The following is a 25,327-nucleotide window of genomic DNA, read 5'->3' as shown; positions in this document are numbered from 1 at the left end:
TTTTTTTAAATCTGAAAAATGCTCTGTTCTTCTCATCAGCCATTGGTACATCCACATCAGAGCTGTAGCTGGGGCAGGTGTTTGTTTTCAGAGTGAAGCTTTGGTCCACATCACAGTGATCTCAGCCATAAACTAGATTCTGTTCAGACAAAAAAAAGCTGAAAGAAGTGCAGCACAAGTGCCCCTGATGTGCCTCGACTGCCAAGGGACCTTGGTCCAGCTGACCAGACATGAGCCAGTTCAGAGAAAATACATGGAGTGTAGATGGTTCAGTCCACTGCACCAGTTGCTCCGCACCACTTTGGTAAGCATACCACCATACTCTCCAAGAAGGAGAGTTTTTTATATTTTCTTACTGTGAGAATTGTAGAAGAGCAGCACAGAAATCTTGTCAAACTCCACCCTAATGCAGGGTCTAGCTGTCACAATACATATTTAGCCTCCTGGTTTTGACAGTGGTGATTTACCTACTCATTGGAACCACCTTTTTTTTTTTTTTTTTTTTTCCTCATTTGCTTTCCTTGCCTCAGAATACTTCTATGATAAGACATTCTTGTGTGAAGACTGAATTTGCTTTCCGTATTAAAGTGAATCAGAAGATCAGCAAGAGGTTGAACTATCTCATCTGCTATAATAATTAGATAATTAGAATCACATCTAGCATACTTTGATGTGAAGAAGTCCAGGGTGAGTCAGAAAGACACGTGGCTTTTCAGTTACCTCTAGGGGATGCTGTTGTGTTAAAAGTTGCAGTGTTTTAAGCATTTTATATATAGATATGGATATTTATCTGCCTTACAAAAGAAAAGTGTGTGCAATCCTGTAGGAAGTACTCTAATGTGAAGCACAGATACTACAGCACATAATTGTGTTTGCAGTTATCAACAGGAAGAAGAACAGAATGAACTAACATACGTCCTGGGGTGATTTTAACAGCTTGTTTTCCTGTGTATGTAGCATCTAACCCGCTGATGCATGGATTATTGATTTCAGTTCAGTGGAAGGTTCTCAAACTGGTGAAGCGTTTGATGAACAGCAGTTTGAATCAAGCAGTTGGGAATTCTTTGCTGTCAAGAACTTTATAGTGACCCTGTCAGTATTTAAGGTTAATGTTTGCTGGACTTGAAATTGTTGAGCTGTTAAGTTTTCTTTCAAAGAAAGGTTTCCTATTAATGGATTTTGGTTTTAGAATGCTTGAGATATATTTACATTGATAATTTCCCCCCTGTTCTTTCAGTAGGCATTGCCTTACTTTCAGCATGGATATTTTAATTTAGAAATTCATAAAGCTCCTAGTGTTTGGTACTGCTTTATTATTATTTAATGTGAAGCAACTAAGTTGTTCATTACACAATATTTGACAAGTGTTAATCGTAGTGTATACTGTACTGCTGAGAGCCATTCACATAATAAAGTGATCATGACTGTTTAAAAACCCGTAGACCAGTGATGACTGGTCTAATAAAGAAGACTTCTTTATTAGTGTCTGCACAGCACTACTGAGCAGTCAGTGTTTTTGTAGGCAATACCCAACCTTGCTTTTCCAAACAACTCGAAGAAGTATGTATCTTTGAATATAGAGGGGAATTTATATTGGACTTTGAACTATAATGCCCTTGTGTAGCTAACACAGTATGTGCAAACACTGTCTTGTGGACCACTGCTCTAAAGAAGTTTAGAATATTGCTTTCTTTTCTTCATCACCTGCACTTCCCACAGAAATTTATTTTAAATTGGAAAAATTAAATACTTATCTCTTCTTATCCTTCTGAAGCATCCATAAAATGTTATATTAATGTTATATATTGTGTTATATATATGTGTTATATTGTGTTATATATAATGTTATATATTAATGGAAATTCAGGGATGCTCTCTATATTAAAAACTGTACATATCAGAAGTATTTTCTCCAAAAGCTTTGGCATTTGTATTTCATGCTGAAGAAATGTGCCTCTTTTGCTATGTTGTAGATATGGATTTTTATCACAGTTTATATCTTAAAGGGCTAAGACTTCTCTTGATGCCTTTATTAAATAGCTTGTTTAATCTGAAGCATTGGTATAGAGTATCTTTGAATCTGAGTATGTACAACATGAGCTGCTATGTAGCTGCAGTCCCCCTGCTTAAAAATCATAATGTTCTTCTCTTTATTGAAAACACTTATCTTCCTAGAAAATACCATGGTCTGGAGATCTGTGGCTACAACTTTTGTGGTAACAAATCCTGTGAAGCAAAAAAACAACTGCAGCCTCTTTATTAGGTACCGTCCAAGAAATGTACTGTTACCTCAGCGTTAAGTACCCATAAGTTTTGACACCACGTTAAAGTCTTAAAGATTAATAGCACTTCTAATTAGGAGAGTGCCCTTGTTGCATATAAATAATCAATAAAAGGCTTCTTGACCTTCATCTTCCCAGCAATGCAGAATTCCTCTCGGGTAATTTGTTTCCTGCTGTATTGAATTCAGCGCTGTTAGTGGACATAGTCCTTCAGTCAAAGCACATAGGTGGATAACGCACAGGACTACTTTTTGTGTCTGAAGTGAGGGGAAACCTTATTTCGGTTCTAGGGAATCTTCCTTGGAGGGAAATGTCCTATTCCTATTTATCAGTAGTAAATTTAACTAAATTACCTGATCTCACTGCAGTGGCCTGCATTCAAGCAGTACTTTTCAGAATGCCTTGACAAAATGTCACTGCATGAGTTGCCTCGGTAATGAACTATCCCTTCTCTAACAGAGAGAAATTCCCAAGGTGACAATGGAAGTTTGTTACTGGTTTTGACTGTCTGCTCTTGTGTGAAAATCCTCCATCCCAGAAAGGCAGGGATGGGTGATGCTCCCAGCCAGCCAGGGCAGAGGGAAGACTGGGACTCTATTTGTTTGTCTTGGACCAAACTCCCCCGGTATTTATTTCTCTTTTTCTGTCAAATCAGACTTCAGGTGCTGATCAGCCGCAGGAAATGCAGACTGATGCCCCTTAGGTTAGCGCATGCTTCCACCCCTACAGATGTTCCACCCTCTTGTGATGAGTCATGCACATCTGTATAAGCAGCTGGAGGCTTTGTGATGGAGGTGGGGACTGCAGAAGGGCAGACCACATCCTGAGATGAGAGCAACTGCTCAGAAAACCTCCATCAGTTCTGTCGTCTGAACCGGAGCTTTAACAGCTGTGAAAAATCCCGAACACGGAGCGTTTAACTGCTTTAAACGGTTTTAAAAATCAAGTGTAATTGTGCGCTGATTGAATTGCAGCAGTGTGTGAGTGCGCGGGGCCTGGCTGTGCAGGTGTACCCACTGTTCCACATTTCTTTGGTTTAACTGTCTTTAGCATGGCAGAGCTGCCGGTATTTTACAGTATTACTGTAAAACAGCGTTCTTTTTCACTGTGACGGCGTCAGGAGATGGCTGAGGCCATGCTAGGAAATTAAGTACAAGTTTAAGAGAAAGAATTAATTTTAAACAGCTGGATTGAGCTCAGTTCTCCTGCTCAGCAGCCCGACCAAAAAGTTGCTGTGGGTCTGCTCCTGCCCCGTGTCCAGAGGAGGCCCCTCTGCTCCCCGCGCTCCCCCGCTTCCCTCCCCCTCCATCCTCCTCCTCCTCTTCCTCCCCCCGGCAGTGCTCCGCCGCGGCCCTGCTGCACAGGCCCCTTCTGTCCGGGCCCTCCACCGCCGCCTCTTGCTTTCAAACACTCGGTGCATTTAGAGCCTGATCTTGTGCAGAAAATATCCCTGACATTTGAGGCGCTCCAGGGATTCAGGGCGCAGGCGCAGTGCTCCCGCCCGCTGGCGAGAGGAAGCTGCTTTACATACGAGTCATACCAAGCATAGCCTGCATGTCAGCGCACTCCACTTGCAGCGGGCTGTGAGCACAACTAGTGTGTCTTTGTCCTAGGAAGTTTCCCTTGTTTCTGATTTTTTTTTTTTTTGGTTGTTGTTTTTTTTTTTTTTCTTTTTTTCCCTCCGCGTGTTTTGTTTTTTTTTTTTTTTTTTAAATTGGTAAAAGACTTGAAAACTTTTTAGACAGCCTTCTTTGTACCGAAGGACACAGTGTAGTTCTCAGAAGTTGGGACGGGAGAGTGCGTGTGTGCGGGTTAACCCCTCCGCCTCCCGCGCTCTCTCCGGTGGGTCAGGCGGAGGCCGGGCCCGGGGCTGGCCGAGCTCCGCACCCCCCGCCGGGCCTCCCCCGAGCCCGGCCGGCAGCAAACGAGCCGGTCTTTTTTGCTAGCCCGATAAATGCTATTTATGAAGATGGACCTGTTGAACTACCAATACTTGGACAAGATGAACAACAATATCGGCATTCTGTGCTACGAAGGTAACGCTTTCGCTTCGCCAGCGCCCTTTGTCGGGGCTGCTGCTGCTGCTCGGAGCCTCAATCCTCCCGAGCCGGGGGGAGGCACCGCGCAGGCTGCGCTGCTCAAGCTTTGTGGAAGGGATTCTCGGCTTTCGATTTGTTTCCGGCAAGGAGTATTTTTAGTGTTAACTTTATTTTTTCTTAAAGAGAGCGTGAGTTGCGCTAGCGTAAAGGACCGCGTTGCTGCTTTTCCGGCAGGTAGAGTTTTTGTTCGCCGTTTCTGTAGCTGCGGAAGGCGGCGGTGGGTGCGCGTTCCCCGCCGGGCCCCCGCCGCTCCGGGCCCGCAGAACCCGCGGAACTCCCGCGGCCCATTGTCCGGCTGCGCGGGGGCGCCGCCTCCCGCCATCCGCGGGGCCGTTGCGCCCGGCGGCCATTGCACGGGGTGGGGGGGTGGGGGGGCCGGGCCGCCTCCTGCGCTGGGCTGGGCGCGGAGCTGGGCGCGGAGCTGAGCCGAGCCTAGGCCGGCTGCAGCTCCTGGAGGCTGGCGCTTGCTCTGCGCGTGGCCAGCGGTAGTGGTCCCGTTTGGAAGTTGCCCGAGGTAACAGGGTAAAGTGAGTTTCTTAATCTAGTGGAGTTTTATCTACGTGCAGTTCGAAGAAGTGGTTATGGCTTGGCTTTGCCTGGAAAGAAAGGCACCACTGAGCTAATTCAGCTTGGCAGCAGAACTGTTTTTGCTGTAGCCACACACAAGCATTGCAGAAATCTTTCTTCTGATTCAGCAGGAACATTTTCCATGTTCATTTGGAAAATAAACTTGCTGTAGCTGTCAGGGGAGGAACAATAAGGAGTATCCCAAGGACTAGGAGTTATCTGTGCTTACTCTTCAGAAAAAGACCAGGCCAGAAGACAGGGTGCTGAACCTCGCTTTGGAAAATACCATCTTTTCTATCATTAAACCAGCATGGCCACATTTCTTTCCTTCAGGAAGTGGAAGGGCACCCTGTAGAACAGTTAATATCTCTGTTTCATTTTTTTTCTTCTTTTTTCTGCACAAATACGTATATATTTGCTTGAATAAAGGTCTTTTACAGAAGACTGAGCTTGCCCATCAGTACTGAATAATATAGAGCTGGGATTCAATAGAGTTGAATTTTCAAGCTCTTTCTTATCCTGTGCTTTCTTCATTACAGCAAGAAAACTAGTTAAAGAAAGCAAAGAAGGAAGAACAGATTGCAGGATCCTTTAACTTTTTCATTGTTCTCTGTAGTAACCAGTGCTTTCTTTGGAAGCAATTGACAATTTCTGATGAAGACCGTGAAGTTTTGCATAAAATTCTACTTAAGTGGTACATGTTCCCTGAGTGTTTTGTTGACTAAGGCAGAAGAACTGTAGTTTTGGCTCATTAGTTCAATTCATTATAATTATGCCTGATATTTATGGAAGATTCTTTCCAGCCCCTTTTTTCCCCACCCTCTTCTCAAGTAATTGTTATTTAACCAGATCTTAGCTTTAATAGTTCAAAAGCAAAAAAACCCCCACAGCTTAAGGAATACACTTTACTATAGCAGTCTTTGTTTAGTTTAAACATCTGTTGCTATTTTCCTTATTCTGGAAGTTAACATTTTTAACACTAAAATAAACACATGCAAAATGGAGAAAAGAAAAGCAAAACTTCAGTGGTGTTCATAGTGAGGTGTTTATATCCCAGTGGTTTAAAAAGTATAAACACTGGCAACATCTGCACTGAACTGGAAGGGTGTTTTGGAGATGCCTACAGATCTTCCATGCCTCTGCCACAGTATTTAGTTTATAAGTGAGTTGTGTCAGCAGTGGTGGATCTTGTCTTTTCAAAGACACTGCTGTGGTAATAACTATATTGATGACAAAGTGCCCTTTCAAACTCAATTAATTAGGGTTTATTGAAAAGTACTTTTGCAGATGTAGGATCAGATACAAATACATCGTATGATGTGAAAATAGGTTTGAAATTTCAGAGGAAAGAATTATGCACCTATATGCCACAGGCAATAAGTGAGATGGATTCCTTATTCCTTTAGATTCTCTCTTGAAACACTTGCTTTTGCTTATTGAGATAATTGGTATGCTGGCAAAATGTGTCGTTATCGTTTTATGAGGTTTACTAGCAGTTTTAATCTTTCACCTCTGCAACAAGCCACTGGAACTATGTGCCATTGATTTGTAGCTGCAGCTTACGGGTAAGGGATGTATTGGTACATAAGAAATAGGAAAAGTTCTTCCATCATGTGCATTTGGCAGCCCTTTAGTTCAACATGGAGTAGAAGAATATAATTTGCATCCCAACACAAGTCCTGCTTTTTCTTGCCCAGCAAGAGTTACAGATAGCAATTTGTTATCTGTAAGCGTGAGGCTCCTGAGTGAAGGCCAGCACTTCCTTGGCTGGTAGGTGCAAGAAGCCTTGGCTATGTCTTAGTCTCATTCTGTTCCTAAGTAGTCTCACTCCTGATCATGCCCCAGTGAGTATGGGAGCATTTATTCACAGAGTGCAGTTTAGTTCATAACACATACTTCTCATTTTGGCTTCTTACTTTGTGGAGGTCTGGGAAAAGAGAGTAGAATGGTGACTAATACAGATGGGATCTGCTTTATGGACAGAAAAGTGTCTTTTTGTTGAGTTGGAGGGGAAATGGGAGATCTAGAAGTTCTCCTATTAACCATTAAGAAGTAATGGTGTGTGGCAGATTTAGCTGACTGCTTTGTAGTGTGGAACCTTAAGTGAAGTTGCCTGTTTTCTCAAACATAAGAATTTTTCATTTTGTTTTGTTACTGTGAGGTTGGTCTAACACTGCCCAGAGAGGTTGTGGAGTCTCCATCTTTGGAGATTCTCAGAACCCAACTGGACACAGCCCTGAGCAACTTGCCATAGCTGAGCCCAGTTTTGAGCAGGAGGTTTGGACTAGATGATCTCCTGAGATGCCTTCTAGCCTCAGTGCTTCTGTGATTCTGTAATATGATGGAAAGTTCTGCACACTCATGTAATTAAGACAGCCACAGCCAGGAAAAGGATTATAACCAGAGATGGGGCGAGAGGGTTTTTGAAAGGGGGTCCAGAACTCTGAATCACAGAATAAAGCCATTTCCTTTCCTCGGGGTTGTTTGTTTTATACTGATAATTTGCGTCCTTTTGAGTGTTTTCTTAATATTATTACTAGCTTTGCACTGCTTGTGATGCCCCATGATAATCTCAATTTTGATTGATGCCTTTGAAGGAAAATCTTAATTTTAACAGCATGGTGGGGTTTTTTAACAAGTTTCATAAAAAAGAACATTTGAGTTTTGTCTCCCTCTCTGGTGAAAGAAAATTTTTAAATCATTCAAATGAGAATGTTTAGTCTTTGCCAGTGGGAAAATGACAGTTATATCAGCAACGATCAACCTTTTCAAGCAATTTATTGTAAATATTTGGTGCAATAAGAAGGAAAAGAAGAAATAATTAGAGAATTGTTGATTCAGCGTCTGGATGTTGATTTTTAGCATGAATACATCTGATATCCTCCTACTAAACCTTTGCTGCCCGTTATCAACAGTGGCCAGTTTAATGAGTAGTGCTTTCATATAATTGTTTTCTTCTTAATGAGCTCAGAGACATCCGAAGACTCTTGGGAGACTGTTGTCCTCGCTGAGGTGCAAAGGCCGTGAAGCAGAACCATTCTGTACCAGTCTGGCATTCCCAGTGCTTCGTATCAAATGACAAGCACTTGATCCGGGCATGTATTCAGAGGTAGAACATCTGCATCTTGTTTTGCAATGGAAACTCACTTAACTTTAGCTGAATATTCTTCCTCCGAGAGCCTTGTGTGTGAGGTAATGGCAGGAGGGCTCAGAGTTAAACAAAACAAATCACAGGTGATCCTGCTCTTTGACTAGTGCAGGGGCAGCCTAGCAAGTTTTGGCTCCTCGTTTCCGATAGAATATGTATGAGAAGGTGCAGTGTCCCAGTAGAAGATTTGTTTCATTTTGTTGTTTATCTGAGGGAGTGTACAGATGGTTGTGCGTTGGAAGGCAGATTTCTGTCTTCCTTCCTCTCTCTCCCATTTTCAAATGCTTTGCGTTATTACTGCATTCTCAAGGCTTGAACTGCTGTGCTGGGAAAGGTATAAAGAAATGCAATAAGATGCTAAGAAATCCCCCAGGCATGTTATGAGACTTGGAGCACTCAGAATAGTTATACAGAGTTCTCTGGACAGTCCAGAAGACTGGATTTTTTTAATGAAGAAAATTGGATCCAGATTTGTAGAAAAACACCCCTTTTTGGTTGCGGGACAGCTTACATTAGTTAGTGGCATATTACATAATTATTTCACTGACTTCCTGTAACAATGAAGCATTAGTTGGCTACAGCACTGAGCTTGCATAGCTATAGATCTTCTTAGGGCACTGCAAGGCATTTTGAATATATGCATCTCTTCCCAAAAAGGCCAGTTTAGATGTTTGATATTAAACAAGGAGCCTGAAACAGGTTCTGCTAACTTCATTTGCTTTTTAATGAAATGTAACGTGTTTTCTTAAGTTCTAAAGAATAATTTCCATCCATTTTCTTTGCTGACCTTGCATTTTACTCTGGGCTTGTAACATCAGTTTCTCCTATTAACTCCGAAATTTGGTTTAGTTTCTAAATATATAAAATGACTTTAACGTTATTATTCTATTAAGAGTTAGTGAAATAATAAATGGGATAAAAATCTCCTTCACGGTGAATTAAGCGTACTTACTTGTCATGCAGTGTAAAATTTTTGTTCAAAGTCATATAAATTAAGATGCACCTACAGAACATTCCCCATTTATAGAACATTCTGTGGGTTTTGCTTTTTCAGTGTGTCTTATCTTCAGGAAAAAACAAAGAGCTCCAACTTCACAGTTGGGCTTTTCTTACTCATTTCCTCCTAGCGTGAAGTTGGGAATATCCTCTTCAGTACTGACATCAAAATTCAGTTTATTTTCCTCATTCATCAAAGGCAAGATAGATTTAGGTCATACTTAAGCATTTTTTTTCTCTGGAGTTCTGTTGTTCTCCTCATCCTTGATGCTAGTTCAGCATTTGTACTGAGAACTCAAACAAGGAAATTAAAAAACCAAATACAATAGCGGGTGATCCCACAACTTCCAATAGATAAGATAGGCAGCACTTTTTTTTCTGAAATAAAAGGTAGTGAGGTTTGTAGCAGTAAGTTGAATTCTGTGTTAATGAGCAATTTGCTTCAAGGCTGTAACTTGTTACTCACAAGTCAAATTTGTTACAGTGCCAGGTCTCTTTGGATATAAATCCAGGGATTTTAGGAGACATTGAAAAAGCTTAAATTGCTCCAGAGTTTGAACAATGCACTGTATTGTATGGAGAACTGTTAGAGAAAAAATAAAGCTTAAACAACAGTCTTCATTGTGTGGCATCTAAAATTATGAATGAAAAAGTTCATCCATATGTATTGGTTTTGCCTTTTTTAAATATCTGTTTTGCATGAAAATAGTTGACTATTAATTTCTTCTTCAGGATTAATACAGATGGGCCTTTATATTTGATTTTGGCTGAATAGACGACAGAGTTTTAACATGCTGCATGCAGACAGTGTGCCAAGCAATTTAGCAAAGTTGTTTACACTAACAATAATCCAGCAGGACAGAGCCTATAATTTTTCACTGATAATAGTATGAGGTAGTGATGAATACAAGTTTCTGGAGGAGTGTTTACAAAAATGGTATTGTACTTTTTTAGAGCCATGAGTGGTTTTGGTTTAAATTTCTTTTTTAAAGCTATCCAGTTTTTTCTTCATCATGCACTCCGTATCATCTCCCTGAAAATTACTTTACAAATCAGCGTGGAATGATTGCTGGACACAGAGAGTCACTGTTTCCTTTCCCTTCCAGTAAAAGCCATGCACTTTGGGAGATAATTGACTGCGCAGTATAGCGCTGCTAGATGTTGTTGTATAAGCACTATGCAAAGACCGTGGGTGCAGTAACAGATACACCATGAGTGCCATGATGCACAGTTTGAATTTCCTGGAGGCAGATTTCCCTTGGTGCTTCATTTAACAGCTTTTTTTAAGAGCGAGCTGACGTTCTCAAGCCTGTCTCTACAAGTTGATGTAATGGCGCGTGTAGCTTGGTGAGTACTGGCATGTATCTTGGGACTCGTGGTGGGACGGAAGGAGAGGCCGTAGATCATCCAGCACAAGTGCAGTTTTGAACAGGCAGTTGAGCTCTTAATTAGGGTTATCTCTGTCAACTTGTAAACCTCATGTTACAGATGGATGGAGTTGGAAGAGTGTTATTCTTAATGTCAGTAGTAGTTTGGCACTGATTGTAAGGTAAGGCAAGCTTGGAGCATTTTACTTGTTAGGAAGGAGCTCTGTACAGCTTTTTCTTGTATAACCTTGGTAAAGTTGAAGTAATGGTGTTCCTGGGACCACCACAACATTGGTTTTAGCCAAAGACAAAGTCATCCAGAAATTTCAGTGAGGTGGTGAGTCTTCATCAAAGACCTTCAGATACCTAGTTTTAATAGAAATGTAAGTCCTGAAAATCTTAAGCAGAAAGTGGTAAGAGTGTGGGGGACAAAAGTGTGAAATGGGGTTTAGAATGTTTCCTTTAACTAAGTTTCATGGCACTGTTTGGTATCAGATTTTTTAAAGTAGCACTTTTTTCTTCGCTTTTTAACGTTGTTGTTGCTAGTGTTAGAAACAAGAACTTGTTAAACACAGTACCTCATGGTGCAATGTCCTGTGTGACACTTTGTGCCTCATTTTGTCTTTGGAGGAAAAGATCATCCCCAGTGGGGTGTACGTGGATGGAGGTAGATAGTGTTTGGGATAAAGCGGGGTGTTACAGTCTTTGTGGCATCGGAGGAGGAAAGAAAGTACGCCTTCAGCAGGCAGGTGCCAGCTTGGTTCCTTCACAAAAAATGGCTCCTGTCTTTTCATAATACACATTGTTACAAGAGTCTATCTTTGATTATTTTAAGACACGTTCTTTTTCACTCTTCATCATCATTTTGGAGTGTTCCTTGTCAACTGTGAGAACCAAACATTGCAGTGTATAACTTTCCTCCTATTCTTCCAAGCGTTGCTAGCGGGTTCCAGGAAATATATTTGCTCTCCCAGGAAAAGTTTGGAACCAGTTGTGTTTAAAAAGCAATAGTTTTTCCTGGAAACCCATTTGACAGGGCAGGCATGGAAACCACTCAGCATTACACCTCCCTGGTTTGCAAGATTTAATATTTATTCCTCGGCATGCAGAATAGGTTTTTTGACTTTAAACATGGGTTGTAGTTAGAACTAAGAGAGATTTAGTAGATGAGCCTATCTTTTTTGCCCAGGATGAGAATGTCACTGCTGTACGGGAATATAAGTCAATATTGAAATACTTACTGTGTTTTATTTTAACCAAAAATCACAGAACAGCAGATTGGCAATAGCCTTTGTAGCAACCATCTACAAAATGCCCAGCACAGCAATCTTTTGAGTAAGAAAAGTGAAAACCAAAGCAGCTAAGGGAATAGCTGTTGTTTTTTTGGGGATGAGTATTTACTTGTTTTGCGAATGGCATTATCACACTCTGGTCGCACTTTAGAGATGGTATTGTGACTTCCAATTTTGTTATTTAATTGTCAGTGTTTAGTATGTCTCACTTCTGAAAGTAAATCTAGATATTTGTAAAATTAGCAGGTTTTGACACTTTCAGAGCAGAACCTTCCAGAAAATTATGTTTCTTGACTCCAGATTGGAGTTGTTTTCTCTGTGTTGCATTGCTAATTGTAATTAAATGGCTGTATGAAGAAAATCAAAGTTGTCCAGTCAAAAGGAAATTATTTCTATGAATCTAAGTTATCTAGGAAGACCAGTATATGTCACACAAGAGCTAGCCAAGTAAAATAAGACTATTTAGTTGTTCTGTTTATATTCTTTGGAAAGCAATCTGTTCTAAAGCAGGAGCTCTACAAAAAGTACTCAGCATATAGAAAAAAAAGTTCGCATAAGTATGGTACCTCCTTTGTGGTGGTTTTATACAGAACACATTAAATGAAGATGGGGTGAGGGAAGTGCTGTATGATTCATATAGGACAAGTTTGAACTCAGCCAGTTTCTTGGATTTAGTATAAATATTTATGGCATTGAAGGGGATTTTTTTTTTTTTTTTTTAATATGCTTCCTTGTGCTCCAGATCTTTTAGATGTCCTCCTCAGACATCTGGTGTGCATTGCTGCTTGTTTAACCCCCACCCTTCAGTTTTCATGCTGTGGCATCTTGGAGAGCTATCGCAGTCACTCTGTGGTCGGCGTAAATTAAATCTCATAGAGCCAGCTGGGAGAATGCTGACGTGCACACTTTTCCTGCTGAATACTCTAAAACCAGTGGCTACAGTTAGAGGTGAACACTTTGCTCTTGTCTTGCTGTAGGCATCATACTGAGCTATTTACCAAAGGTGTCAAAAATACAAATTCCAGCATTAACAATGATGTTTACAGACTCTCAACTAGTTTCTCTCTTAGAAGAAGCTTCTTTTATCAGCATTATATAATCAATGTATATAACTTGGCTCATCAGCAAAAAAAAATAATAGTTTTCTTCCTCTAAAAATCCTTAAAAGTCCTAATTTCTAAGACTGTAACTGCTTTGAGGTACATTACGCTTGCCTTAACAGCTAATCTGTGGATGTACTGAGTTTTTCTTTGTAGTACAGTAAATTGAACACTACCCTATTTGGTTTCAAGTGTTTCTCAATGAGTCCATTTAGAAGCAAGTATGATAACAAACATTTTAATACTCATTGTAACATATTTATTTTTTTAATCCTCTCTGCAGAATCCTAGTCCTCACAGAAACCTAGTTAATTCAAACTTCAGCTACCCCACGAAATAAATAGTGAACATTATCTTTATTTACAGAGGGGGAAAAAAGAGCTGTAATTGGTTAAATTCACATAAGTCAGGGATAAAGCTGACAGCAGCATTCAGAGTGCCTTGGTTGTAATACTTTGCCGTAGCTGCTAAACCAAAGTGCTTTTACCTGTTTGTTTTGAGATGTGCAAATAAAACTTGTAATTAATCAGCTAAGCAGATAAAAACTCTGGTCTTTGAAACATGGACTGATGATACATGGACTAGGTGCTTGCTTTCTGATCAGCAGTCATGAGGGGAGCAGACACTTCTGGACTAAAATCTCTTGTGACTGTGGTTCATCTATAGTGGACCCCTTCTAAACCGAGATGATGAAATCTGTTCCGGTGGAAGTAGTTGAGTCTTTTTAACTGATCCAAGGAATGAGCTCTTACAAAGAATAGTGGGATGGAAGAATTTTAAGTTCCTCTATTTGAGCCGCGGGACCTCTGCGGGTCTGTTCTTTTATATTTGAAGCCTGTTGAGTTGCATAAAAGGAATGTGCCCACCGATGCTGGCAGTTAATTTTATATTTTCTTCAGAAGATGAGTTGGGATGAGAAACTTCAATTAAATAGCAGTCCAACTGTGGTCATGCAATGCATGGCTCAGCAACAGGCAAGCTGATAACCCATTTATGACCTAAAGCAGTGCTTCCAAACCTTCTTAATTAATGCAGTGTCTCACTGCCCCGGAAGTGGTTGTTTGGTTCCATTAAAAAATTCACAGTGGTATTTAGTAGAGTGCCTGCTTAACTATGGGTTGGAACATCTTTACTGTGTGATAGAGGGTAGAGATCTGCAGAAATGTTTGGGATGTACCTCGTTCAAGTAAAATGGGAAAGGATTTAACAGATAATTAACTGGGGAGTAGTATAGTCACGTAGCAAGAGATTTAATTTCTGGATCCTGTGGAGCTAGTACATGTGAATGGTGGGACACAGGCATACAACTGACATTTTTTGTTACCTTCATTTCATCAACTCATCTGCTCTTCCCTGTCTTTTCTCTGGAATGAGTTGCATCTGCAGCTTTGAAATAAATAAACAAGGAGCCTGGAGTTAAGTTAATCAGAAGGGAGATTCAGCTAAAGAGTAGTAGGTATAGGGGGAGGAAGACAAAGCTGTCATTAAAGGTCTTGGAGAAGTGGAGTGTAACTCTGGTATTGCTCACCCATTCCAATCCCATGATTGTCAAGATAACTTCAAATACATGAATTTCTGCTTGTTCCTTGCTTTTCCAAGTGTTCTGGAAAACCTGCCCTTGGTGCCCAGAAAACTGTGAGAAAGGCTGTCCAGGCAGCATGTAATTTCTTGGTAGCAAACACAATCCCTCCCTCTATCTTTCCTGCCTTCGCTTCCCCTTGGAGAGAACATTTATTTTAAGCGACCCTGCAACTTGGCCCCATAAACCACCCTCCTTCTTGTGAAATAAACAGTCCAGCTACAATTTAGACAGTGCTTCTATCTATCCCATAGCACGATAGGGCTGTCTCCCTTTTGTCTCTCTGAATCTGACCTCTAGCAATCTCAGTCACTGCATGGTAGTGCCGACTGTTGGAGTGGGTAGGAGCGTTAATTCAGATCCATTATCTTCAGTCCTTTTGAGGAGGAATTAATAATGTTCTCTGGTACCAGGTTTTTCACAACTGAATCTTCTAGTGGAACAATGGTTTGCAAACTCTTGTACCCTGTGGTTACTTAAAATTCTTCAGGGGATCTCTTCATAGCGAGCTTTTTTTCCCCAATAAAATTACTTATCTTAGTTGCATGTCATGAACCCAAGATTAAAAACTGCTATGTCAGAGGCACAAAATTAATTTTATCTTTTCCCTTAGTGGTGGTGTGTGCCTGTTTCTTTTGGAAGACAGTCCTTTCAGGAACAATGGTAATATTTTGGATTTTTTAATGTGTGTTTCTTTATACCAGCACCCATACCCCTGGAGAAATCAGGTGGCATCCTCTCCTCTCCATCTTATGAGCCACACTGTTCTCTGGGCTTTTCTAGAAGATGAAGCCTTCACAAGTTTTTGATAATTAAAACACTGCATGTGAGCAACATCTGCGGAAGGCTGTTGGGTTGTGTCTCAGAATAATACAAAGCCAATGGGTTGAAGGATCTATATTATCCAACCTTGTAGTGCTTATGATGAGCTTGAATTAATTCTCTTCTACTGGCTGAGGCACTGACTGGGTCATATCTCAGCCCACTGCCATCAGTTACAGTAAAACCCTGCACATAAGGAATTGGCAAGCTGACACGTCCTCCTCATTTTCTATGTAAATAGCATGATCAAAAGACTATCTTGTTTTCATCTGAATGGCTCATGTAGTTTGCTGTTGGATTCAGAGTGCCTGACTGCCCTGCACAGTTGTCACTGCTCTCTTGCTTCCCTTCCTGGAGAAGGGATTTTGGAGCCCATTTTGAAGGACAAAGGGATTTTGTTCTTTACAATGGATTCTTTGTGGGAGATGGGGTGGAATTGTTCTGACACTCTGTGGATTAAAGTCTTCAATATTCTGCCCAGCTTGGTTGAAGGGGCTCTGTGTTCCTTAAATACGTGAGTTCATTTCAGACAGGCTGCAATCAGGTAGCAGAAGACCAAAACTGAAATGAAAATTTTTCATGTGTTCCTTAGGCCAGTTGTAATTTGCTCCTTTCACCTCAGTTTAGGAAGAGATTATCCTGTTGGTGACCATGAAGGTGGCAGCAGCTCCTAGTTGCGTGTCCATATGCATGTGATGATTAAGGCTTGCCTCCCATCCCACCTCCTCCTGTCCTGTGGCAGCAGCTTCAGGTATTTGACTGCTTGGCCACATGCCATATGGGGAAAGTGCAGTAGCCAAGACTTCGCTTTTTATGTGTTTTGGGGTTTGTTTTTTGTTTTTAACTTACCATTTTGAGTCACTTGTATGCTACTAAAAGGAATCCAATCAGGGAACTTAGCACAAAGCTTTGCAGGACTTGCATGCAGCTCTTTTAGAAGGCTATTTTTCTTGAGACTCTGAATTTTTCCACATGTAGCAAAGGAGAATAATGTGAAAAAAGGTGTTCGGAGCATGTTTATAGTAAACGACAATGAAAGCTTGCAGTATATCTAAAAATAGACTCCAATTTAAATAAGTGGAATATTTTTTTTACCTTTGCATAGCACCTTTTGCTTCAAATCCTTATGAAAGAAACAGTGCACAATTTATTGGATTTAATTTTAATATGACCCCATTAGAAGTGAACTCTAATGTTTGAAGCATGGTTGCTGCAGAACATATTGACTGTGCTTATATCCACAAGGGGCATTGATTACCCAGTGCAATAGTCTAGAATTTAATTTCTGTTACAGGATCATATCCATGAAATACCAGCCATCAGAGCAGAAGGTGGTGTTTCAGACCTGAGTGTCTACATTGCTGTCCACTGACAGAAACAGTATCTAAAAAAACCCAGAGAGAGGGTAGCTAATGTTTTCTGTCTGCTTAGGAGGAATTGTTCAAATTTGAGCTTTCACAAATTGAATTTGCTTTTTGTCTCTCTTTGCCATTGCATGAAAATACATAAGGTATCATTTAGTATGTTGAAATACTGCTTAAACACCCAATCTAACAATTTTTTCTGTTGTGACCTTGCTGTGACTTTGATTTAGTTTTGAAATAGATGTCAGGTCTGCTAGCTTTGATTGTTTCTGCTAAAAGACAGGCTAGTCTTTGATCAGTTTAGCTTTGCCCGTCTTATGTAACACAGTAAGTCATTTAGCTGGGTGACGAAAGAACACCTAGATCTGGAAACCACCATCGTTTTAGAAACCAAGATCTTCAACTTGTTGACTTAGTTACATTTCATTCACAGTTTTTTATTGATTGTGCTTTTACATTTTTAATAAAATCACATTATCACACTGATAAAAGTAAATCTTTTTATCTGGCAACTTCTAAAATCCGCTTATCAGAAATGTGAAAGAATGCAGTATAATAGTTTTGCAAATAAATTAAAGGAAGCTGAATTCTGGTACGTTTACTATTTAAACTTTTCATGGCGGTAGTTTTAATTACATATTCTGGAATGATTGTCTGTATTAGGAATTACTGTAACCATCAGCATGGCGTTTGTTTCCCACTTTCTCAAGTGTTATGTATCTCATGAGCATTCCAGCCAGGTTACAAGGTGCCTCTTACTGTGAGGCACCAAGGCTGGTAGGACCTCACCTCTCTTCATGGGTCTAGCCCACAGACACTTGCCTAGAATCTCTAGAGATTTCAGCTGCACAGAGGAGAAAACATTACTTAGAAACTTAAATGACTAAATTTCAGTATTGCTGTACACGGAGCATGGTGTAGGGATACACCAGAACTACTTATAATACTTCAGAATGCAGTATGTATTGACAGAGCATTAAATGGATCTTTTTGCTGCCCCAGTAAATACGAATGTCATGTTCTCTAAGCAAATACAAGAACGTGAAATTTACTGTTTTCTGCAGAAAATGTAAATCATGCTTCTCCCTTTGTCTTCCTTTCTCTTTTATCCCCCACCTTGTTTGGGATGCTCTTGTTGGGTCCCGCTGGTCTGCACCGAATAAAAGTAATCTGTAGCCTCCTGCATAGGAAGTACAGCGAGTCTGAGGAGCTTAGCAGTTGTACCGTCCTCAGCTTATTCAGGAAGGTGTTACTGTCGGTTTTGAAGTTCCTGACACAGGGCTGTTGGTTGCTGCACTTCTGACAGTTTCCTTTATGTACCGGTATATTGACTGTGGCTTTTACCTGAGCAAGGATTGTGCGTGTCTGACCACACACGGTCACGGGACAAGGGTAACCAGTGAGTGACGATGTGTCTGTGTGGGACAGTCAATTATTTTGTAATTACTGTGGGTCTTGCTTGTGTGCCAAGCCCCGTGTAGTGGGCAGGGCTGGGTGGCCCAAGTACAGCGCCGTACGGAGCCAGACACGTGCTGCTCTCTGTACCTGGTCGTGCTTGGTAGCTGCTCAGCACGACAGCTTGCCTTTCTTTTGTATGAGCCTCTGTAATGCATTGAGCAAACACCCAATGATAACTTGTGTTAAATTTTAGTCCCTCTTGACTGACTTTAAATGTTCGATCCAGGGTTTTCCTGGGAGAGCTAGCAGAAAGGCTCAGAAAGGAGAGCTCTCTGGGAGCAAGCCTGCTTCCTGAGCAAAAAACCTTGAGTCTTGAACTGAGGGAAATCCTGTTTGGACATTGATGTTAACAAGTATTGTAGACATTCCTGTTGCTATTTATCTGGAGATCAGTGTAGTCTAGCATTGATTGCATTTAAATCTTGTCTGCCAGATAATTGGAATCTTTTTTTAGCTATAGTTTACGTGAGTACAGGTACTCTAAGCAGAAGAAAGGAACGTTTTTTAGACTTTCAGTTCAGACAGGTGCTGCAAAAGTTAGCTAAATGGGACATAATCTTAAAGGAGATGTGCAAATTTATGAAGTAGTCTCATGCTCTGCAATTGGACCTAAGCCTGAGTTCATTATTGGGTTGGAACAGAACACAGCCCCACAGTCACAACTGTTGAGGTGTGAAAATTGAAATTTGACAGAGGAAATATTAAGGAGCTCTGCCAGACCAGAGCATTAAAATTTATTCCATCCTGCTTGCTTTGTGGCATATCTGCTGCCCTTCTTCTTTCCATGCCATCAATTTCTTGCCTACTTACCAAGATACTTTTTTACAGTTATTTTTTTTTTAATTTAACACCAAAAATGTATTAAAAGGAGGCTCTGTTGGTACCTGGTTACCAGAGTGGAGAGAATTTATTTCAATCATAGTTTAAGTGGTCATCAGAGACATTTTACTTCTCTTATGTTTATGAAGTAGTTTGTAGAGCTGAAATATGTAACCTTATAAATCAACTTACGTACAGAGAGTATACATATGCTGTTTTCTACAGCTATGCTTTTACAATATGATGAGAGAGAATATAAGGTGATGTAGTCAGTTTTTCACAGTACATTTGAAGGAGCAAATACAGTTACAGTTAGGTTTGGGGAAGCAACTGTGCCATTTCCCACCTGTCACAATTTAGTGTTTTGTACATAATACAGCATTTTCAAGATCAGAAATCACGTGGCCAGCAGGGACAGGGAAGGGATCTTGCCCCTGTACTCGGCACTGGTGAGCCCGCACCTTGATGACTGTGTTCAGTTTTGGGCCCCTCGCTACAAAAAGGACATTGAATGACTCGAGCGTGTCCAGAGAAGGGCAACGGAGCTGGTGCAGGGTCTGGAGCACAGGTCTGATGGGGAGCGGCTGAGGGAACTGGGGGGGTTTAGTCTGGAGAAGAGGAGGCTGAGGGGAGACCTCATCGCCTTCTACAACTACCTGAAAGGAGGGTGCAGAGAGGGGGGATGAGTCTCTTTAACCAAGTAACAAGCGATAGGACAAGAGGGAATGGTCCTAAGTTGCAGCAGGGAAGGTTTAGACTGGATATTAGGAAGCATTTCTTTACAGAACGGGTAGTCAGGCGTTGGAATGGGCTGCCCAGGGAGGTGGTGGAGTCCCCATCCCTGGAGGGGTTGAAGAGTCGGGTCGACTTAGCGCTGAGGGATATGGTGCAGTTGGGAACTGTCACTGTTGGGTTGATGGTTGGACTGGATGATCTTCAAGGTCTTTTCCAACCTAGACAATTCTGTGATTCTGTGAAATCTGCTTTAGCCTGTGCTGCTCATCTCTGAATAATATGTGTTTTTTTAAAGGGTCCTCAAGCAAGCATGCCTGCACTCTGCAAGTGATATCACTGTACCTAAATTCTGTTCTTTGTGCAGTCTTTTGAAAGAAAGAGGAGGAAAAAGTGGGTGGAGATGATTGAATGCAGAGGTCACTATTTTATGTTCTTGCTTGCAATGTCAAGCATAATGTGTCCTTCATTGGCAGGCATGGTCAGATGGAGGAGCCAGAACAGAATAGTCGATTTAATCTCTGTATTTTGTTTTTGGCCATGGATTTTCTGGCATACATATCTCTGCACAGTGGTAGCCAGAGCTTGCTTCCAGGAGTAAGTGCTTTTCATATGTTTTGTAAACGGAGGAGAACGGGCCTTTGCCAATTTTTCTGTACATGTATATGTGATTTTTTGGTTTTTGTTAAATTAGCTTTTTGTCATATTACAAGAAAGCCAGTAAAATATGTGTCAGATAAGTGAATCAGTAAGTTGGCTGCTGAAAGAAACCTATCAATTATAATACAAAATATTTCCAAGATCTAATTTCATAGTAGTGTTTTATGATTAGGCTGTTCTCATTAATACTTAATTTTCTGTTGTTCCTGTAGTTTGCTGTTTTATTATGCTTTCCAGGTAGGCCTGTTTTATATACTACAAAGGAAATACAGACTACTGTGACTTTGTTTACAGTGTTTGGCAGACTGTTTCCCAGAATTAAATTTTATTTAAACTCAGCTTATATCTTTTATAGAAACTGCAAACCAGAAATAAAGTAGTGGTACAAAATGATGTTTTTACATAAAGGATCTTTTTGTTTGTTTGAGTGGGGGTTATAGAAATATTCAGCAATTATATAAATAAATATAATTTGTGACTGCTTCTTAGGATAGCTTTTTTTCATGAACCAGAGACTTACTACTGAGGAGTCTGAATGGATTAATTAATTTTCTTTGGTCAAGAAAGTGAAATAAATCTGCCTTAAATTACATACTTTTAAGATTGTCTTAACTATTTCACACAGACTTAATTTCTGGGGAATTTCCCAATTTCAAGGATATCAGTCCTCTTACAATGTATAGTATGCTGCGAAGTGATACCCAAACTAGGCAGCTGACAACATGTGCAGATTAATTCTGTACTGTGATTCTTTTGTTTTGATAACTTGTTTTGATGACTTGTTGAATTGAGTAATTTGCAGTGACTTCCCTGCTTGGTATTTGATATCTCAAATCATGTGATTTTTGTCCACGAATTGGAATTTTTATGCCATTTATCCCAATTTATGTTGGCACAGACTGACTTCTGTGTTTGAGATGGCAGAAGAAAACGCGCAATAGTTTATAAATTCGTTCCAATCTATTTGCAATTTAATCTCATGATTGTTAGAATACAGGAATAGAAAATAAAACAAATTTCATTTTATAGTATCCTTTTCACATATATATAGCTTTTGTGAATGTCTTGACTTTTAAGCAGAAATGTTTCATATGTCATGAGGGCTAAATTTTGATCTTGGATCAGTAGAGAAAACTGCCCTTGATGATCTTCACGTACTGTTGATTCCTGGGAATGTCTGGCCCTAAGAACATGAGGCAGCTCCTTTTACTAATGATCTCCTTTTACTAATGTCTGCGTGGAGGTATTGGAAAAGGTAATTAAAGGTGTAATGCACGTTAATTAAAGTCTGTTAAACTCTCGTGCCCATGGTTTTATTAATTAATAGAGTGGCCTGAGGTCTTGGTAATTCAATCCAAGACCTTAAAGGTAAGGACCCTGTTAACAGACACCACAACCGAGGATTTATTTTTTTATTCTTTTCAAAGTTAATAAATGTGTCCTGAATTTACTCTTGTGGACAAATCCGTTTGTCAGGTGTAGAATGGAAAAGTAAAATGGGCAAGGGCAGTGCTGGAATTTTCTTTCAAGGAGTTTTATTTCAATCTGTTTTAAGGACTGTATCATGTCAGTCTTCAGCTGGAAAGACAAAGCCTTTCTTTTCTGGATTGTAATTAATGCTCAGATTTTATGCATTAATAGTAGCCAGCGGGAGAGAGGAAATTGGGAGGGGGAATAGGATATGGTAGCCATGTCTTAGTGCAGCCCATACTGAGTTGCTAGGTCGGAGAGGAAGGAAGCTAGCTGCCAAAATAGTGTATTTTTTTTTTCCAGTCTTTAGTAACTCCTGGAGTTCTCAGACATATTTTAAGATTTCTCTGGTGTCTTGCTATCGAATCCACACTTGTAAAAACATGATTTTTGCTGTTGTGATGTCTGTATTGCATGGAGGTTTCAGTAGGGACGCAGATACTGCAAGAGAAAAGCAAACAGTGCTGAAGATCCACTGTTTACAGAGGACTGTCCTGGTGGTGTATATGTCTGAAAAGAGCCATGCTGGTTTTACAAACATTTAGTTTGCATGTATTAATTTGAATCGCTTTCAGTTTAGGCTCCTAAGTGGTTAAAATAAAGAACATTCTTGCTGACTGCATGGACTTCTGTCAACTGAGCGAGCGCACTACTGCAGTGCTGCTATATAGGCAGACACTACGTCACGTTGTTATCTCTGGTTAGCTTGTCTGTGCTTTATCATGTTGCCTAACAGTTTTAATAAAAAAAGAAAAAAGAAAAAAAAAAAGAGGCTAGTATGAATAGTTGTAAGTAGAACTATCTGAAAGCAGCAGATCTGGAGTGCCTTACACCAGCTGCTTGCTGAAACAAAGAGAAGTATTATGAGAGGCACAATAAATGTGTTTGCTATCTCTGCTTTCAGTTGCAGTGCAGACACAAGCCGTCACAGTAATGAATTTTGAAAACTGGAGTTTGGACTTGGGGAATTTTATAAAACACAGTTGTTTTATCAGAGTCTTGTCTTGCCAGCTGTATGATGCGAGTCTGGTTACCATGGAGTGTGGTCAGTTGGGGGAGACAAACCTAGTCAGTAAAACAGCATTTTGTGTGGTAGACTCTGCTGTGGTTTCTCCCTCTCTGGTTTAAATTCAAGTTTGGTAAGGAGGAAAGTAGTGGGGAAAGAAGTTGCCTTTTTACTTAAATAAAAAGCAGTTTTAGCCCTAATCAAACTTACAGGCCACATGAGAACTCCTGGTGCAGTACAAATACAGTATATGACTATGCAGTTTATCCCCATAAACAATGTAGAGATATTTTTCCTCTTGATCTCCCCCTCTTATCTGGACTCTTTTGTTTGGTATTGTTCTCTGCTTGCCTTGTGTCTGCAGGGTGGGCTCTACAAGATGCTGAGCACCAGCCACTTGTCTCTTCTCACGAGGAGGTGCTCAGTGTCTTCCAGCCTGTCCTGGAAGAGCTCTCACTGCTCCTGCCTGCCCACCACTGCCACCTCTTCGAAGTTCTGTTAATTTGATGAATTTTGGCCCTATGGCCCTGTGGTGCTGCAGATACACTGGACAGTTCTGGTATGTTTATGCCCCCTGCATAGTTACCACATTACTTTATGATCAGGAAAATGCATTACCAAATTTGACAGGCTTTCATTAGAAGCCATTCCTTTCTTTGCTAAATTTCTTTAAAATGGGTTTCTTTATGTCCAACAATAGCAACAATAGCCATAACATTTTTACCAGATTTTGTACTCAATCTGCATGTTAATATATAAATGCTGTTGTTACCATACGTATAATAAGATGAATTTCTACAGGTTTTTCTTAAAGAAAAAACCCCCTTGAGGTAATTGTATAGTATCAGCCTCCTAGTTGCTGTTTGGGAAAAAGGAAAAGTTTCTAACTTACTAAATTGGACACTGTCTAGAGATTTTTGTCTTCTGTAAACACCAGAGTTAACTTTACAGGGATATTTAGATTGCCTGTGTTCCTGTCAGGAGTTGCTCAGGAGAAGTCAGTAGGAGTTAGGTTCCTGCACGGAATCTATAATTCCTGTAACAGAATTTTGTGTTTGAGTCTTCAGAAGTGATCTGAGATACTGCAGAGGAAAGAATAATTGCGTATGGGTGGGATGAAAGTATCATAAACCTTAGTTGATGAAAGTTTATCTTTTGACACTGGTATTAACTTATTTTTCTCAAAGATAGAAGTGAGGGAGATTCCTCACTGAGAGAAACTGGTATGATGTGGTTTACTTCTAAAATTAAGTGTGTTTAGAATATGAACACTATGTAGGTGGAGGTTTCTACTGGCAAAATATAAAGGCTGAGGAAAAAATGCAGAAATTTTACTGATACGAAGATTATTTCATATGAGAGGTCTTTTGGATAAAAACTTCTCCTGTGACATTAGAGTGGTTGCGGGGGGCTTCCCAATTAACACTTTGTTTTGAACAGGAGGGGGTCTGGATGTCTGTCTTAGAGCATTTGCAGTAGAGCACAGTTTTTACTATTTAGAGCTGAGATGGAAAGTTCCTATTTAGATTTGGTGCCAGAGTCTTTAATAGAAATCATGACTTGTGGTGTATTATAGGTCAGTGTATATTTGCTAGTTTATATTATGCTGACTAAATTGGCAAAATGCTTATTTTTACTGGTAAACATTCAGGAGGTTTTCTCCTCACTCGTTCTTTTTCCAACAAAATAGTATTTGTCGTGTGTGGAATTAGGGCAGCATTTTATAAATCATCTGCCTCAGCGATGATGTGAAAATGTGTGGTGGCATACAAAGATTTCCATTGTCAGGTACCTCAGGGCTGGAGATGGAGTTAACTTTATCCTAATTTTAGTTCTGGAAATTATGGCCATGTAGAAAACAAAATGCTTCTGGCAGTGTAGGAAAAATACAAACTTTAAACTCTAGCAAAAGTGGCTATTTCAGGAATATTACCAGAATAGGTAACCCTGGTTAATTTAGCTCCTCTCCAAGCCCCTTACGGAGCCCCAAAAGCATTTTTTTAAACATCTTTAAATCCCTATGAGGTCTAAATATGACCTGTGGCTGTAAGGATGTGAGTTCCAGTAAAGTCCATAACTGCTGGTGAAATTCAGCACTGTGCTTTAGGCTATACATTTAGTGAGACATTTAATTGAAATGGGAGCAGTACTGTGGTCACACTTTAATGCCTGCTTAGTAACAATATGTGAATGTGTTTATGCGCAAGCTAATTGTATCATTTCTGGAATTATTTATACACAGCTCCCACATGCCGTGAATGGCATTTTCTGATAAGTGTTAGATTATATAAAATTTATATTCTACTCACTACCACCAGTCTGCCTAGTTGAAAATTATCATTCTGAAAATTGAGATTTTGCGATTCTTGCACTGAAGAATTGTTCATTGTTCCAAACGTAGTTTAAAGGTATAGAGGAGGACATTTAAGGACAAACTTAAAACTTGCATCAGCAAGGTCCAATTTTTTCCCTAATTTTTACCTTGCACGGTTATATACCAGACAAGCTTGTTTTGGACAGCTTTTTATAAAAGGAATTGTTTGAGAATTTGAACGTTTGTTCAGTT

At 40.2% G+C, this 25,327-nt stretch overlaps 1 protein-coding gene across 7 annotated transcripts in view; it reads left to right on the top strand.

Annotated features, from left to right (window-relative positions):
• Window positions 1-25,327, top strand: part of VGLL4 (vestigial like family member 4) — a 105,439-nt gene that overhangs the window by 53,300 nt on the left and 26,812 nt on the right. Inside the window, exon 1 of one of the 7 annotated variants that reach the window (XM_074879718.1) lies at window positions 3,804-4,318. The exons of 4 other annotated variants lie outside the window; for them this stretch is intronic. In XM_074879718.1, the coding sequence (XP_074735819.1) occupies window positions 4,237-4,318 (82 nt within the window). In that variant the 5' untranslated portion in view covers window positions 3,804-4,236. Of the gene's footprint in view, window positions 1-3,803; window positions 4,319-7,940; window positions 8,058-15,982; window positions 16,004-25,327 lie in introns of those variants that run through there. 2 more of the 7 variants (XM_074879721.1, XM_074879723.1) reach the window with 2 other exon arrangements.

Source organism: Strix uralensis, chromosome 10 (assembly GCF_047716275.1).
Source record: "Strix uralensis isolate ZFMK-TIS-50842 chromosome 10, bStrUra1, whole genome shotgun sequence".
NCBI lineage: Eukaryota > Metazoa > Chordata > Aves > Strigiformes > Strigidae > Strix > Strix uralensis.
Note: the sequence above shows the minus strand (reverse complement) of the source record. Positions and strands in the feature narration are given on the sequence as shown.